The sequence below is a fragment of the Ctenopharyngodon idella genome, chromosome 7, assembly GCF_019924925.1.
Source record: "Ctenopharyngodon idella isolate HZGC_01 chromosome 7, HZGC01, whole genome shotgun sequence".
Classification (NCBI taxonomy): domain Eukaryota; kingdom Metazoa; phylum Chordata; class Actinopteri; order Cypriniformes; family Xenocyprididae; genus Ctenopharyngodon; species Ctenopharyngodon idella.
In genome coordinates, this window is record NC_067226.1 from 45,298,445 (window position 1) to 45,316,859 (window position 18,415).

Consider the following 18,415-nt stretch of genomic DNA (forward strand, 5'->3'; position numbering starts at 1 on the left):
TAAATCTACTGTACATGTGGATGTACATCCATACCTTCTTGTTTGTAGGTACTTATGTTTTCCTTATACATTATCATGAGTTAAATGACTTCGATGTGTATCACCAAATATCAGGAATCCCCTTTATGTTTTAACCTCGGTGACATCTTATCCAGAGAATAAAGAGCAGCCAGTTACTTCTGATGCTGATTATGCAATGACTTTGGACTAATGTTGAGAGTAAAGTTCAGAAGGAGCAATGTACAGTTTCTATATAATTAGTTGATTTCTAATCACAAATCTGATAGGACTCAGCCAATGGCATATTTCAATCTCACATGTGTGGGTGGTTGCCAAGGCGTCACTATGTGTTTGCTAAGGTCTCTTCAAATCTCCCTTCATGCAGGTTCTTCTTTGAATGTGAGTCTATAGGTAAGAGTCTGATTGAGGTAAAAGTGGCAGCACATCTTTCCTCAGCAAGCCGCATGATTTGAGCCATTATTCATATCACAAGTTATTCAAGTCACCAAACTTTAATAGACCTACTTTGAATGGGTCCAAGTACCCCAATTACCTATTAGTTTGTAAGTTGAAACATTAACATTTATTGTGTCATGTAACCCAGCTGTGATATATGGTGTGAGATTTTTTCATACAGATTGAGGTTATACAGTACATACTCTGTTTCAGTCTTCTTGAAAGCACTCTTATCTTTTAACAAGATGTTTCCTAAGACTTTATCATACAATTATGATAAAGTCTTAGGCAGTAAATGTTTTACTTGTGCTCAGAAAAAAACAAAAGGCAGCATGACTGGATTAGGTTTTACCTATCACAATTACTAAATCATAAATACAGACCGTAATCAGATAAAATGGAAGGATGTTTCACAACAAATCATTGTGAACAAGTCTTTAGTTCTACAACAGTTTTGCTTACATTTGAAAACGTTATTTCTGTAGGTGTTCTCTGGATGTTTAAAACATCCAGTTTTTTAAATATTTATGCAAACGTTAAGGAAACATTCCATTTTGTCATTCTTTAAACATTATGGGAATGTTACTTTAGAATGTTCTCTGAACGTTCTGAAACAAGTAGTAACATTAAAAAAATAACTTTGAATGAACATTCTATTAACGTTACTGGAAGAACGTTTCTTCGTAACTTTGAGAGAACTTTCTGACTTTCTGCCAAAGTTCTGACTCTGAGAACATTCACTGTTCGCTGGAAATTTTTTTCTGAAATGTACCAATTCCAGTAATGAAAACAAAGGAAGCTACAGAGAAATGAGCAGCATAATTGCATGCATTCTATGATATTATTTTTAAAACAGCAAACTCTGTTTAAGCTTAAAGGTTAGTGTAGTGGCTCTCACGCGGTGCAAATTGATTCAAAGTCTTCCTTCTCCTCTGTCTGCATATGGCCATGGCTCTTGAAAAGGCCCATTTTTATGATCTTTCAGTGCAGTGATCATGTGGCCTTGTTTCACTATCTGTATTATCATGGTGGTTATCAGTAAATTTTGAAGGTCAAGAAGAAGGCTGGTGTATTAACATATCAGTGAATGATATACTGTATAGCTGTGAATTGTAAAATTGCACCAAAATACCATTCTGTAATGTTGCGAAAAGCATTTTGAATACACTCTTAGAACAAGAGGTTCTGTCAGGCCCTTTTTAGCGGTTCCCATGATGGGATCATTTTATGGACATCAAAGGTAGCATTAGTTCTGGCAGGTCACGTCTGTCATGCTCACATCAGCTGACTCTTAGCTGAACCACATCTACCTATAGGAATATGACGCCTATCACAACATCTCTATATACCATTCGGTATTATCATCAGCTTTATCGCATTGCTCAGGAGCTAATTACCCTCCTCCATCCCCTGCTCCTCCTGTCGTCCACAGTCAGGACTTGGCGTTCTGATATTCCTCTTCAAATCAAAGTGTATTTATCATGTGACTATAGTGGTTCAACCTAAATGTTATAAAGTGACAAGAATACTTTTTGTGTGGCAAAACAAAAAAAAAGACTTTATTCAACAATTTCTTCTCTTCCATGTCAGTCTCTGATGCTGTTTACATTGTAAACAGTGCAGCGCTCCCAGGTTCTACGTAAGAACGCCGACTCATTTTTGGCCGGCTCCTGCGTCAACATCAAACGCATGTGTCGTGGTGCTCACATGAACAGCATCGGCCAATACAGAGCCGCCGTTCTGACATTGTCACGAATACTGCTCCCGCGGCTCCTCCTCCTGGCCGCCGGAGGGAGCCATCACCTGAGTTTTGAGCTACTTCCCGCTGGACTACATTACCCATAGACCCTCATTCCTGGGACTGATTGCGCACACCTGCACTGCATCACACTCACACTATTTAAGACGCACACACGCATCCATACACTGCGAAGTCTTGATTTGCCCCGGTGATCACTACTGAGCGTTTTCTTGTGGACTGTTACCCTGTTATTGTTTGGACTGTTTATCTCCTGTGAACCTCTGCCGCCTGCCTTGAACCTTGCTTGTTTCCTGGATTACGTTTGCCTGCCGCTTGCCCTGAACTCTGCCTGTTGTAAGACCCTGTATCTCTGCCGCCTGCCTCGACCTAAGCCTGTCCCTGTTTCCGCTACTGTCTTGCCCTTGTCTGCTTTGTGCTTTGTTGTTACAATAAAGAAACTGCAAATGGATCCTCATGCTGTTGGCCCATCATTACAGACGTAGAACCTGGAAGCACTGCACTGTGTTTACTACACGAACCGCGTCGGAGACTGACATACACTGTCAGGAAAAAAGGTACTGTGCTTGTGACTGGGGCAGTACCCTAAGGTATAAACGTGAAAAGGTACACCTTTGTACCTTACTTACCCCTAATAGGGCCTAAATGGTGCGTATTAGTACCTTAAAGGTACATATTAGTACTTTAAAAGTGCATGTTTGTACCTTAAAGGTACATATTAGTACCTTTTTACCTTTGTACCTTAAGGTACTGCCCCAGTGACAAGCACCGTGCCTTTTTTTCTGACAGTGTAGAAGAGAAGAGATTGTTGAATAAAGTCGTTAAAGTCGAGGGGAAGTTATTTTGATCAAAGATTACGAGGCGGATAAATCGTTTGTAAAAAATACTGCAATATTACATAAAAAAAAAACTAGGAAATGTCCATTTTGATTTCATGGTGACTTTGAGTCAAGTGACCCAAAGTCTCCGGGACAGAGGTAGCAGTTACCGGCAGCAAGTGGAGAGCAGAGGTAGCAGTGGAGCAGGCAGAGTCACGGCTACGCCATTGAGTCTTGTTAGGAGTATTGGCCGGAGGAATGGCTGGGTTAGGAACATTTGCAACCCCCCATTATGACAAAGCTCAGTAAAAGGAGTGCAGTCAACTAATCCAGAATGAGGTGAGAGCAGTTGTTGATGAGGAGAGGTCCAGCAGAGCAGTGAGAATGAGACAGCAAGGTGCCTGGACTAGATGGGAACAAGCTGTGGAGAGAAACATTTTGTGGACAGACCTGTGTAAGTCAGAGCCACACCGCATCAGGTTCCTAGTACAGGCGGTCTATGATGTCCTTCCCAGCCCATCCAAACTACACCACTGGGGCCTGGCTGACACACCAGCCTGCTCCCTTTGCCAGAGAAAGGGGACACTGGACCATATTCTCAGCTGCTACCCAAAGCTGCAATGGGATGGCCGGTACAGCTGACGGCATGACTCAATGCTCAAGACCATTGCAGAGAGCATCAGTAGTGCCATCATCAGCACCCAGAAGTCAAAACCCTCAAAGCAAACCATCAACTTCATCAGAGCTGGAGAGAAACCGAGAAACCAAGAGGAACATCTAAAGCAGGTCTCCTCAAATCCAGCCCTGGAGGTCCACTGTCCTGCAGAGTTTAGTTAAGACCCTGATCAAACTCACCTATATGCAATTTTGTAGTAAGCCTGAAGACCTTGATTAGCTTGTTAAGGTGTGTTTGATTAGGGTTGGAACTAAACCCTCTAGGACCAGATTTGAGGAACCCTGATCTAAAGCAATAGCAGGGCTTCTCAACACAGTGCAGGACTGGCATCTAACAGTGGACTTGGGTAGGCAACTCAGATTCCCTCAGCATGTCGTTAAGACCACCCTTAGACCTGACATTGTTCTAGTGTTAGAGGTAATGAGGAATATTGTCATGTTGGAGCTTACAGTGCCATGGGAAGATCGTATGGAGGAGGCCAATGAGCGGAAGAGGGAGAAATATGAGGACCTCATCAACAACTGCCACATACAAGGATGGAAGGCAAGGCACTTACCTGTGGAGTTAGGGTGCAGAGGCTTTGCAGGACAGTCCCTCTGTAGGGCTTATACTGCACTCGGCATCACAGGTGAAAGAAAGAGGAGGGCCATCTATAACAGCACGTACCTCTTTTCCACCAGAATGGTTCATGTTCTGGCGCCAGAGCCTGTTCTCGGCCAGGCAAACTGGAGCCTGTCGTGAACTGGTGTTTGTGCATGCGGTACAGCACTTCTGTTTTACTGTTCACAGTACCGGGAATGATTCTAGCGTACCGGCAGCTCCTGATACTCTCATCTGTCCTTTTTGGAGATAAATTGAAACTGAAACTGTTGATTCCCCCAATCTCTTGCATACTGGGTCTCTCTCACACACACAGTTTTATATGTTTAGATATAAAGAGCAATGTAGTGCAACATTATTACATTGCTCAACGAGACTGGCGTTGAGACAGTGACAGCATTTCTCTGCCTTCCGCCTCCCCGGCTCTGTTCGAGACCAGCAAGTCTGGAGTTTAGGGCTGGAGTTCAACCGATCTTTTCAGCCCAGAACCACCTTTTTTTGCAGTGGAAATGCGTGGAATGGTTTGAGAACGAACACAGGCTAAGAACCCGCACCAGAACCGTGTCGGTGGAAAAGGGGCAACAGAGGCTGCAGAGATAGCCTCTAGGTGGCGTCGGATCAAGAAAGCAGATTCGTGGGAGAGTGCTGATAGGGCACAAGCTGAGGCTTGATCAACCTCAGCTGGGTCACCTGAGTGAGGGTGTCTGATATTCGAGAGACCTGAAACACCCGAGGACCTCTGGAAACATCGCTAATGATGTAGCATTAACATCAGAAGATGTTTCATTACAACTAAAAGTTGATGTTTTTAGTTTCCAATTTAATTGTAGAAATATGTCATTCACCACCATTATTTTTTCAGCAGCAAAAATGTCTGATAATAGGATGTTACTGAGATCATGTAAAGCCACGTTTCCACCGCAGGAACTTTCCCCAGGGACTTAGGGTGGTACTTGGTGTGTTTCGACCGCAGGGACCAGGGTCTGAATGAAGTTCTGGGTAAATATTTCCGCCTCAGAAAGTCCCTGCTCACAAGGTAGTACTTTTTCAAAGTACTTTCGGGGGTGGGACTTGGGCGCTGAACATGCTGATTGGTTGAGTTCACGCAGCATTTTATGTCAACCACCATTTTTAAAAGTCTGTTGGGGTGCATGCAGTAAGAGTTGTTTGCTATTTGAATCAATAATGGAATTTAAAAAATACAACCGATGGACTGACGACGAGATTCAGGCTTTATTAAGCTTATATGCGGAAGACGAAATCCAGCGGGAACTGGAAAGTTGTGCGCAGTCCTTCTTCACTGGACTAATTTGCCTAATCTTCACGGTACTATAGACCGTGATGGAAATGCAGACAGCAACAGGTCTGGGGGAAAAAAGTTTCTGGGACAAATTGTTCCGGGTAATTTAGGTGGAAATGCATCTTTAGTAGTAAAATATGTCTATATGATCTCAACATGTTGTCCTCCCTGAGGCAACTCACCTCATATGACGGGATTCTTTGTCTTCATCCTATTCATCGAAATATAAATTGACAACAGCAAAAATATGCACAACTAAATAAAAACATCTGATTGACCTTACTTTTTCATATTTATCTCAGATTCTTGCTAATTGTACTTTAGTTAAATTATATATATATATATATATATATATATTTTCTTCCATATATTGTATATTGTTTTCTTCCATTAAATATTCTGCAGCTGTCATGTTTTCCTTTTTTTTTTTCCCCATTTACAGTACATAGGTCAGACTGACCTGCTTATCTCTGATCTCTGTATTTGAATAAACACAATTTGCACTTGTTTACATTTTAAGAACAATCATGAGCCCAAATGAGGAGATAAGAATAAGTGTTACATGTTGTAAACATGAGTCTATAAGTCCTGTAATGATGAGAGGCGGGGTCTTCATCTTCCTGAAGCTTTATAGACAGTTTGTGTTCGAACAATGATCTTAATGCCACTCTTAACTTCTTTGGAGAAACGTTGGACAACGCGGGAAAGATGCAGTACGACTATGGTAAAAACAAGGAAGAACATCCGGAGCCCATCAAAGCTGAAGTAAAAGGTAGGTGGAGAAAAATACGTTGCCAAATAGCACGCGCCTGAAGTGAATCGCTGCTGTGTGTTTGTTGATAAACCAAGTAGGTTACTAAAAAACTTTTGGGCGCAGCACGAAACATTCATGCATTTTGACGAGTTTCATGTATTTTTCATGAGTGGCAGCACGTCTGAGGTAAAGCACTGTGATAATGTAAACATTAGCCTACGGCTTCCACGATATGTGCTTATTCTTCCTCTGTTCATATATAATGTCAGAGAAATAACAAGTACACAAGAAATTACCAAAAACTGATCCAAATGCACAATTTTGTATGTCATATTTAAAGCCAGTTATATTTTTGCTACAAAATACGAAATAGATTACTTTTGTTAACGTTCTTTGTGGCTTATATGATTATTATATGACCAAAAGTACATATGATTTTGTTAAAATATATTCAAATTGCAGATGAAATAATTTTATCATTTAAAATATAGCTACATGGAGCAATTCTCATGCAAGCACATTAATTTCTTAGTCATTTCTTTCTTTTAAAGCACCATGTTTAGTTCAGGGAATGAAACTTTATACGCTTCTTTAGGCTCTTAGGTCTCTTGATTTTGTGTGAACTTTGGTCAAAATTCAAATCTACTAAAAATCGCATAGTTTGAGCTGTTTCATTATATATATTTTTTTATTATTACAGTGCTACCATCTGGCCTAGACTTGTCAAATGTGTTATACATGCAGTAGCTATGTAGCCTACCAAATGTCATCTAATTTTTTTCCTGTAGAGGAATTATAGCAGTTTATCTTGGTGCTTGGACTCCTAAATTTATTGTAAAATTCTCACCAGCAAGCTTGAGCAAATGGAGTCAATTGAGAATGCCCGATAAGAGTTATGAGATTCAGTTCTCTGTCAACTACTGAACAAAAAACATGTAGTTTCAGCAGACATCATAAAACCTTTTTGATTGCCTCCAGGTGAAAACAGAAAATAAATATTTTTAATCTAATATTCTACCTTCATTGAATTTCTTCACATTTACTTTTAGGGTTCGTACATTGTTTTGAAAGTTTGGAAAATGCTTTATTTTAATGTTTGATGTTTTCAAGGTTTGAAATGTCTAAGTCCAATTTGAATATCTATGAATTTTAAATATGTTCCATGAAAATGCTGTATATTTTTCTCTTAGAGCATCCAGTAAGTTTATTATTATTATTATTAGTTTTAAAAAATAATGTTTATTAAAGATAGAGTTGTGGATCCCTTGTGCGTCGTAAGTCTCATTGCGTTGAGGCATTGCAAGCACATAAAAGTACATGTGAATGATCAGCTCTCCCCCAGCCACCTTTAAAGCAACCTGAAACATGAATTTTTATTAAAACCTGAAGTGATTACATATAAACACGAGCATGTGGAATACTATCTCTGAGGGAATGCATTTGGGGTTGGGCTGGACGCAGCATAATCTTCAGTAATAACTCATTTACTTAGGACAAATATTTGCGTTGTGCAGTAGGTTGCTGTGTATACATTAAAATCCACACTAGAACGTTCATCATCATTGTACTGAAACCTGTCATGTCATTCCCATGTTGACCAAATCACATAAGCCACAGACCCACAGTTTTTACATTTTACATAGATTTTTTTTACAATCATATCTTTGCATTAAATTACTTTACCAGTTAAAAGATCAAAATAGTAGCGCTAACTTTTTTTTTACTCATTTTTTACGAGCTGCATGATTCTGAATGAATTGAGAATCACAGTTTTTCAGTTTGAATGAATGATTCAATGACTCCCTCATAAAGACTTCGGCTGCATCAGAAAACTTAGGCAGCTGACTTGTTGCCTCGCTGCCTTATAGGCAATGACTCTGCAGGCAGCGTTTGAGCATAAAGGTATCTGACGAAACTGATTTCGGACAGACTATTGAGGCAGTGTAACGGTTTAATGATCTACAGCAAAATAGAGCGAACTTTGGTAAGAACGAAACCAATATTTAATTACTACAACAGTAATTTCTCGCTAGAAACTGTGAGAAAACATTGGACAAAACATACCTTTAAACACAAACTGACCAGAAACCGCAACTTTCGGACGCCATCTTTATTTTTCTAGCTCAACTGTCATCGAATGATTTTTATCGCTACCGTAGACATCAGTGTTTATATCCGAACTATAAACTTTTATCCCAGTACTTCTGTGATATTTGAATTATTCTAACACAGAAATAATGATACTGTGTTTGTGAAGCTGTTTCATACCTATACATAACAACTGCTCTCTCTGGATCAGTGGCAGCGCCAACGCAGATTTGAATATACGCTGTGATCGTACTCGTCAAAGGTTTTAGCCGAATCGCTGTCATTTGAATAAGATTGCATGGCTGTTTGAATTGAGATCGCGATCTTTTAACGGGTAACCGTGCAGCTCTAAAATGTTTCTAAAATGATCCGTTTGGATTACACGGGTATTGAAATGTTTGTGTGTATACTGCTTAAATGTAGGCACCAGACAGAAGCTGCTTTCTGGAACAATATCTCGTCTCAACAAATAGAGTATTCCTGAAAATGAATTGAAAAAACCCCCACAAGGAAATACAAACAAACTGCAATCATTAAATGGCTTACATAAAATAATGGAAACATACCTTATGGATTTAATCTTACTTAATTTACTAGTGTCTTTGCTGCTGACATTCAATGATCAAATTCAACCATATCACCATAAAAAAGACAGACAATATTAGTATAATCATAATACTGTATTTCAGTAGTAAATCAGAATAGTGCACAACTTGAACAGAAGTGTACATTACAAAAAACAGAGAAAAGATTTATTCATTTTAGGTGCGTTAAGGAGTGTCTTGATTTATGGTTTTGGTTAAGTTAAGTGCTTGTGGAGGAGGTCTTTAGCAATTTTCTCTTTGTGAAGGCTTCTATGAGCTTAATAGCCGATGTTTTGGACATAATCAGTTAATTAGACCAAACTTCTCCACTTTAACTCCAGTTTAAACATGTTTTATCTTCTCTGCAGGCTTGGTTCCTGAATGGCTGCAGGGCACGCTTATACGCAACGGTCCCGGCCTTTTCTCTTTGGGAGAGACGTCATATAACCATTGGTTTGATGGAATGGCGCTTTTGCACAATTTCACAATTAATAAAGGTATTTATTTTATTACCTGCTAGTTTATGTAATCCAACAGTTGGGTTTGTCCATTTTGTCCAGCATTTTTAAGAGTGCATCCTTCTATTTGGGTTTATACTGTAATGAGGGACTTTTGTTACCTCAGTGCTCCACATGAATGTTTTGATGATTGTTTAATTTTCAGGAGAGGTAACGTACAGGAGCAAATACCTTCGAGGCGACACCTACAACTCCAACATGCATGCCAACAGGATAGTGGTGTCAGAGATGGGGACCATGGCGTACCCTGACCCATGCAAAAATATATTCTCCAAGTAAGCAACATAACTGCCACTGATTCAGAAAGAATCATGTATTTATCACAACATGATTCTTCAATGGAAAGTTGAAGAATCAACCCCACAGATCATTTATTATAGCTTGTCAAATTTGCTCCTATTTGGGTGTGAACAAAAACATGCCGCTTTTGTGTAAAAGAACACTGTTACTGGCAATCCTCATTTTGGCTGCGTGAGATTCTCCAGCTTTGTTGTTGTTGAGCAACCGAAGTACGAGCTGTTAAAGCTCCGCCCTCTTCTGGAAAGTGGGCCGGGAGCAGCAGCTCATTTGCATTTAAATTTGACATGCTATAATACATGATCTGTGGGGTATTTTGAGCTGAAACTTCACAGACACATTCTGGGGACTCCAGAGACTTATATTACATCTTGTAAAAGGGGTATTATAGGTCCCCTTTAAGCACTTTTATGAATCACACTCAAACTAAACCATGTAACTGAGAATTGAAATAAAACCTATAAAACCTATTAACACGAGACAATCAGCTAAAATTCAACAGTTCATCAGATGTTAAATAATAAAATGTCAAATTTGTTGTTTGGTGTATGGATGGATGGATGGATGGATGTATAAGCATATTGTTATTTGTGAATGAATTGTTCTTTTTAACTCTCTTTTCAGAGTGATCACCTTCCTCAGCCACACCATCCCAGACTTCACTGACAACTGTGCCAATAACATTATCAAATATGGCAATGACTACCATGCTACATCTGAAACCAATTATATTCGTAAAATTGACCCCATTACTCTAGAGACTCAAGACAAGGTAAAAAAAAAATTGCTTGTAAAAATATCTAGTCCAGTCATGTTGGCACAAGCTGATTGACTTGATTTTTTTGTTTTTGTTGTTGCTTTATCTGCTCTAGGTGGACTACCTAAAATACCTTCCTGTAAATATTGTGGCATCACATACGCATTATGATAAAGAGGGAAACAGCTACAGTATGGGAACATGCATTGCAGAGAAGGGCAAAACCAAATACACTTTGTTCAAGGTTGCAGGAGGAAGTAAGTATGCTGCCATTATTTCTGGTTCATGGTGCACCTTGCTATTTCTCATCTAAGGGGTTTGTTCCAATCCATAACCCCAAGTATTAAACTTAACTCAGCCTGCATGTTTCATAGAGATTGAGATTTCAGTAAACAATGCTTCATTTTGTCCTAAATGTCAATTTCAATGGTTTGCCACTAGGGGCAATCTCAGAACTTGCGACTTTATGGTTTTTTCCTGATCTTAGAAAATGTAGACCTTTTTTAATGTCACATTTGTAGAATAAAAAGGTAGTAGTAGTTTATTGTCTCTTATTGCTCTGATCAGCCTAGCCCTCCGTAAAGCCCTGCTATATATAGTTCTTTTTTGTTCTTCACTTAGAAGTTTGAAATACCTTTTCAGTGGTATACTGTAAGCGAACATCCCGACGCCACCTGCGAGCGGGGGGTTTACATGAATATATAAATATGTTCGCCGCACTTCCTTCTCAATAACTAAATAAATGCACAACAAACACGACAGCGGTGAGAAAACGGCAGTTAAGAAAGCATCGGATCATAGTGATGTGAACATGTTTGTTCATGTTTTTACTCATGTTTGACCTTGATGGACTGAACAGAAGAAATGAAGTGGAGAAGACTACCATGTCAAAGAAGGCAGAGGCTTAGAGCCACACCCACCTATTATGTAATTGTCATGGACCAATGGGAGTTCAAAGGCAATTAACAGCTGTAGAAAACTTTTCCGGAAAATTCGCCCGAATCTTGTTCGAAATTCCATCACACCAGTTCGTTCTTCGATTCTGCTTGACGTATTTTAGGGCCTTAAAACACAAAACAAGCCCTACAAATTAAAAAAAAGATTATGTAGATTATATTGAATGAATTACACCTTCAAGAAAACATTCACAATTGGTTTGTAAAAAGTGCCTTAATGCATGTTTAGGCAGTTTTTGTTGCTTTTACATTTTGATCGGCACGTGTTGCCAGTGTTTGTAGTGCTTCGAAAACGGTAAATAATTACTACCAGAATAAAAACTACCAACCCTCAACAATTGTGTCTTTAATCAGGTGGGTCAGACGGGTCTCCACCACTGAAAAACGCTGAGGTCGTGTGCACCGTGCCCTGCCGCTCCCTCCTCACGCCCAGTTATTACCACAGCTTTGGCATGACTGACAACTACTTCGTCTTTATCGAACAGCCCTTGAAGCTGGATATCCTCAAAATGGCCACAGCCTACCTGAGGAGGGTCAGCTGGGCCAGCTGCATGAAATTCCACCCTGAAGACAGCGTAAGGACAAACTCTTTCAGATCTTTGAATGCACGTCTGGACAAGCATCTGTCAGCTGGACACTGTTACCTTTTACTTCACATCTCTAAACTCTCCTTTTACCCCTTGTATTCATCAGACCCTGATTCATCTTATTGACCGAAAGACAAAGAAGGAAGTTGGGACCAAATTCTACACGGGTGCGATGGCTGTCTACCATCACGTCAATGCCTTTGAAGATGATGGGCATGTTGTTTTTGATGTGATCGCCTATGATGACAACAGCTTGTATGATATGTTTTATCTGGACAAGCTGAAGGAGCAGATGGGCAAAAATACTATGTACTGCAAGCCCAAGTGCAGAAGATTTGTGTTGCCACTTAGTGACAAGGTATGTTATTCAGTGTTATTCAGGGTTTGTTTTTTTAAGCTGCCGTGCAAACACTGCTATTTCCATTAATGGAAATCTACTTTATTAGGTTGTACTCAAAGCCTCTGATTATAGACAATGAATATCATTTTTTTCTTTGACACTCAGGGTGAGACAGGTGAAGATCTGGTCAAACTTAAATACACGACAGCAAGTGCTGTGAAGGAGAAGGATGGGAAAGTTCTGTGTCAGGGAGAGGTGCTCTGTGATGGTAAGCTAATGACACTGGGGTAACTTTATTCCACACCCTTTATATATATATACAGGTGCTGGTCATATAATTAGAATATCATCAAAAAGTTGATTTATTTCACTAATTCCATTCAAAAAGTGAAACTTGTATATTATATTCATTCATTACACACAGACTGATATATTTCAAATGTTTATTTCTATTAATTTTGATGATTATAACTGACAACTAAGGAAAATCCCAAATTCAGTATCTCAGAAAATTAGAATATTACTTAAGACCAATACAAAGAAAGGATTTTTAGAAATCTTGGCCAACTGAAAAGTATGAACATGAAAAGTATGAGCATGTACAGCACTCAATACTTAGTTGGGGCTCCTTTTGCCTGAATTACTGCAGCAATGTGGTGTGGCATGGAGTCAATCAGTCTGTGGCACTGCTCAGGTGTTATAAGAGCCCAGGTTGCTCCGATAGTGGCCTTCAGCTCTTCTGCATTGTTGGGTCTGGCATATCGCATCTTCCTCTTCACAATACCCCATAGATTTTCTATGGGGTTAAGGTCAGGCGAGTTTGCTGGCCAATTAAGAACAGGGATACCATGGTCCTTTAACCAGGTACTGGTAGCTTTGGCACTGTGTGCAGGTGCCAAGTCCTGTTGGAAAATGAAATCTGCATCTCCATAAAGTTGGTCAGCAGCAGGAAGCATGAAGTGCTCTAAAACTTCCTGGTATACGGCTGCGTTGACCTTGGACCTCAGAAAACACAGTGGACCAACACCAGCAGATGACATGGCACCCCAAACCATCACTGGCTGTGGAAACTTTACACTGGACCTCAAGCAACGTGGATTGTGTGCCTCTCCTCTCTTCCTCCAGACTCTGGGACCCTGATTTTCAAAGGAAATGCAAAATTTACTTTCATCAGAGAACATAACTTTGGACCACTCAGCAGCAGTCCAGTCCTTTTTGTCTTTAGCCCAAGCGAGACGCTTCTGACGCTGTCTGTTGTTCAAGAGTGGCTTGACACAAGGAATGCGACAGCTGAAACCCATGTCTTGCATACGTCTGTGCGTAGTGGTTCTTGAAGCACTGACTTCAGCTGCAGTCCACTCTTTGTGAATCTCCCCCACATTTTTGAATGGGTTTTGTTTCACAATCCTCTCCAGGGTGCGGTTATCCCTATTGCTTGTACACTTTTTTCTACCGCATCTTTTCCTTCCCTTCGCCTCTCTATTAATGTGCTTAGACACAGAGCTCTGTGAACAGCCAGCCTCTTTTGCAATGACCTTTTGTGTCTTGCCCTCCTTGTGCAAGGTATCAATGGTCGTCTTTTGGACAACTGTCAAGTCAGCAGTCTTCCCCATGATTGTGTAGCCTACAGAACTAGACTGAGAGACCATTTAAAGGCCTTTGCAGGTGTTTTGAGTTAATTAGCTGAGTAGAGTGTGGCACCAGGTGTCTTCAATACTGAACCTTTTCACAATATTCTAATTTTCTGAGATACTGAATTTGGGATTTTCCTTAGTTGTCAGTTATAATCATCAAAATTAAAAGAAATAAACATTTGAAATATATCAGTCTGTGTAATGAATGAATATAATATACAAGTTTCACTTTTTGAATGGAATTAGTGAAATAAATCAACTTTTTGATGATATTCTAATTATATGACCAGCACCTGTGTGTGTGTGTGTGTGTGTGTGTGTGTGTGTGTATATATATATATATATATATATATATATATATATATGCTGCCGTTCAAAAGTTTGGGATCTGTAAGATTTTTAATGTTTTTAAAAGAAGTTTCTTATGCTCATTTATTTGATTAAAAATACAAAAAAAAAGTAATATTGTGAAATATTATTACCATTTAAAATAACAGTTTACTATTTGAATATATTTTAAAATGTAATTTAATTCTCTGAAGGTAAAGCTGAGATTTCAGCATCATTACTCCAGTCTTCAGTGTCACATGATCCTTCAGAAATCATTCTAATATGCTGATTTGCTGCTCAAGAAACATTTATTGTTATCAATGATGAAAACAGTGGTGTACATTTTTTTTTCAGGATTATTTGATGAATAGAAAGTTTAAAAGAACAGCATTTATCTGAAGTAGAAAGCTTTTGTAACATTGTACACCACCGTTCTATGGAAGCCCGTTTCCGCCACTAAAAAAAAAATTAAAAAGAGTAATTGCGACTTTTTATATCAGAATTCTGACTTTTTATCTCACAATTGCGAGTTATAAAGTCACAATTCTGAGATATAAACTCGCAATTGCGAGGAAAAAAAGTCAGAATTGCGAGTTTATATCAGAATTCTGACTTTATATCACGCAATTGTGAGATATAAACTCGCAATTGCGAGATAAAAAGTCAGAATTCTGAGATAAAAAGTCGCAATTACTCTTTTTATTTTTTTTATTTAGTGGCGGAAACGGGCTTCCATACCGTTCAAAAGTTTGGGGTTAGTAAGATTTTTTTATTTGGGAAAGAAATTAAAGAAATGAATACTTTTTTTCAGCAAGGATGCATTAAATTGATCAAAAGTGGCAGTAAAGACATTTATAATGTTACAATAGATTCTATTTCAAATAAATATTGTTCTTTTGAACTTTGTATTCATCTAAGAATCCTAAAAAAAAATGTACACAACTGTTTTCAACATTGATAACAATAATAAAGTTTGTTTAGCAGCAAATCAGCATATCAGAATGATTTCTGAAGGATCATGTGACAATAAAAATTGGAATAATGATGCTGAAAATTCATAACTACTTTAAGTTGTAATGATATTTCACAATATTACTGTTTTTACTGTATTTTTGTCAAATAATAATGCAGCCTTGGCGAGCAGAATAGACTTCTTTCAAGTACATTAAAAAAAATCGTAATTATTACAATCACGATAAGAGCGCTGTGTTTTGACTTTGAGCATGCAGCGCTCACAGTTATTTAATTCAATAAGCTCGTATAATATGAAGTTTAATAATCACATTAGGCTATATCATGATTCCTATTTTATTGTCCCCAAATTTAAGGTATAATCTAAGAACTCTTAAAATGATAATTTACCAAATTTAAGACTTATAATCTTAAACCAGATCAAACTGTATTTAAGACACATTAAGGTTTCAAATGCTGATGCTGAAAATTCAGCTTTGATCACAGGAATAAATTACATTTTAAAATAAATTCAAATAGAAAACAGTTATTTTAAATTGTAATAATATTTCACAATATTACTGTTTTTTTTTGTTTTTTTTTTTGTTTGTTTTTTGTTTTTAATCAAATAATTGAGCAGAAGAGAATTAAACATAAAAAAACTTACTGATCCCAAACTTTTAAACGGGGGTGTGTGTGTGTGTGTGTGTGTGTGTGTGTGTGTGTGTGTGTGTGTGTGCGCGCGCGTGTGTGTGTCTACCTACCTGTCTATCTATTGTTGTGTCTGTCATTCTGTCTCTCTCTGTTGTTGTATCTGTCTGTCTGTCAATTTCAATTCAATTCAAAGTGTGCTTTATTGGCATGACAATTGTTACAATATATTGCCAAAGCATTTCTAATTTTTTTTAACATATCAACATACAGTGAATCATATGTACAGTCAAACCAAAATTTATTCAGACACCTTGAACATTTATTCACTATAGTTTAAAAAAAAAAAAGGTAATAAAATATGACAAGATCTCAGAGTTAAACTGTGTCAGAGAAAATTAATCTTAATTATGTCAGATAACACTTAAGCAAAACATGGTCAGGTCAAAGTGTCTGAATAATTTTTGGTTCCAAATTTTTATCAGTTTTACTGGTAGTCCACTGTATGAATAATTTTTGGATATAATATGTCACAGTTTACTTTATTTTGCTATCCTCACTTAAATAAATGAACCATAGTGTCTGTCTGTCTGACAGTTTTATTTGTTAGTTTTTAATACTCTTTTAACCTCTAAACTGATGTATTGCATTCAGGTGTGGAACTTCCAAGAATTAATTACAATTTCAATGGAAAGAAGTACAGATATTCTTACATGTGTTGTGTGGACATCTCCCCAGTGGCCACAAAGGTATTGATCTATTTCATTTTTATAATACATTTATGAACTTGGCATTTTATTAGTAAATGCATCCCGTAAGAATCAAACCCTTGTCCTAGCAACAGGAACACATTTTTGCGACTCAGTTCTGAGCACTGACCATGTTTTTACAGATTGTAAAATTTGATGCTGAAACAAAGCAGCGGATTGAGTGGACTGGAGAGGACTGTTTCGCATCAGAGCCCGTTTTCATTCCCAGGCCTGATGCAGTCGATGAAGATGATGGTTAGTTACTGTCTTTCGTAATAATATGAAGTAGATATGAGGTTTGTGCTTTTGACCAAATTAGTCACCTTCAGCTGTGGTTGATCAGTCTCAGAAAATTTATGATTTTTTTTTTTTTTTAATGATTTTTAACTCAACTAGTCTTTTTTTCTTTATTTTTAGGTGTAGTCCTGACAGTTGTCATAAACGCCAAACCAAAGGAGGGTGGCTTTCTGCTGCTGCTTGATGGCAAGTCTTTCAAAGAAGTTGCGCGGGCTTGTGTAGATGTAGATTTTCACATGGACATGCACGGCTACTTCATACCAGACAGTAGTTAAGAGTTTCCTGTCTGATCTAATGACAGAGATGGAGAATGTCCTGTAAATGTTGATATTTTGATGAGCTGGTTACAAAAATATACTGTATTAACAGCTGTACAGTATTTCTACAAATCGTGCTTTGTTTGTGAAAATATATACTTGTTAAAAAGATTTACTGTTTGAAAGGTCATTAATTGCATTTAGTAATATCAAACAAATGTGTGAACTGTCTTTTTCTTACATAAAGCAATCATAAATTGAAGTTATTATTCTGTAATTATGGTGTTTGAATTGTCAGAACTTTAGGGGGGGACTGGGGTGGTTAAAAATACTGTATATTGAAAAATACAAGAAGGTTACGCCGTTTTCGTACCATGCAAATGGCTTTAAGTCATGTGTTGTTAGTTGAGCTAAAAATCTCACCTTATATGGAAAAAAAATAAAACAATAGATTGGCAGGCCCATCTTTATTCTCTTAAATCGTGTACGAAACCAATAAAAAGTCTGAACTCTCCTACTTATAACACTATATATATATGTAATGAAGGGTCGGCAGAATGGGGATCCATTTGCAGCTTTTATTAGAACAATCACCAAGGCAGACAGGGGCAAAGACATAAACAGGGACAGGCAATGGTCGAGGCAGGCGGCAGACAAACAGTATCGGGTCACAGGCAAAGTTCAGGGCAGGCAGCAGAGAATCACAGAGAATAAACAGTCCAACGGTAACAGAGTAAACAGTCCACAAGAAAACGCTCAGTAATGATCACCGGGGCAAATCAAGACTTCGCGGTGAGTGTGAGTGAGTGAGTGAGTGAGTGTGTGTGTGTGTGTGTGTGTGATGAGGTGCAGGTGTGCGCAATCAGTCCCAGGAATGAGGGCCTATGGGAAACGTAGTCCGAATGGGAACAGTCAATATTCAGGTGATGGCTCCCTCCGGTGGTGCGGAGGAGGAGGCGCGGAAGCCACATTCGTGACAATATAAATGTTATTTATTTTTTAAAGAGTGAAGTATACTACTGGTTAAAAGTAAGATTTTTTTTTTTTTTTTATGTT

At 38.3% G+C, this 18,415-nt stretch overlaps 1 protein-coding gene across 1 annotated transcript; it reads left to right on the forward strand.

Moving 5' to 3' along the window:
* The first annotated feature begins 6,213 nt into the window (after positions 1-6,213).
* On the forward strand, positions 6,214-17,639 carry bco1 (beta-carotene oxygenase 1). The gene is made up of 11 exons (XM_051900440.1): positions 6,214-6,381; positions 9,404-9,532; positions 9,699-9,828; positions 10,475-10,622; positions 10,723-10,864; positions 11,918-12,138; positions 12,257-12,508; positions 12,656-12,758; positions 16,711-16,805; positions 16,949-17,060; positions 17,223-17,639. Exons 1-11 carry the CDS (start codon positions 6,318-6,320, stop codon positions 17,375-17,377), a joined length of 1,551 nt encoding a protein of 516 aa, XP_051756400.1. The 5' UTR covers positions 6,214-6,317; the 3' UTR covers positions 17,378-17,639.
* Positions 17,640-18,415: the final 776 nt, after the last annotated feature.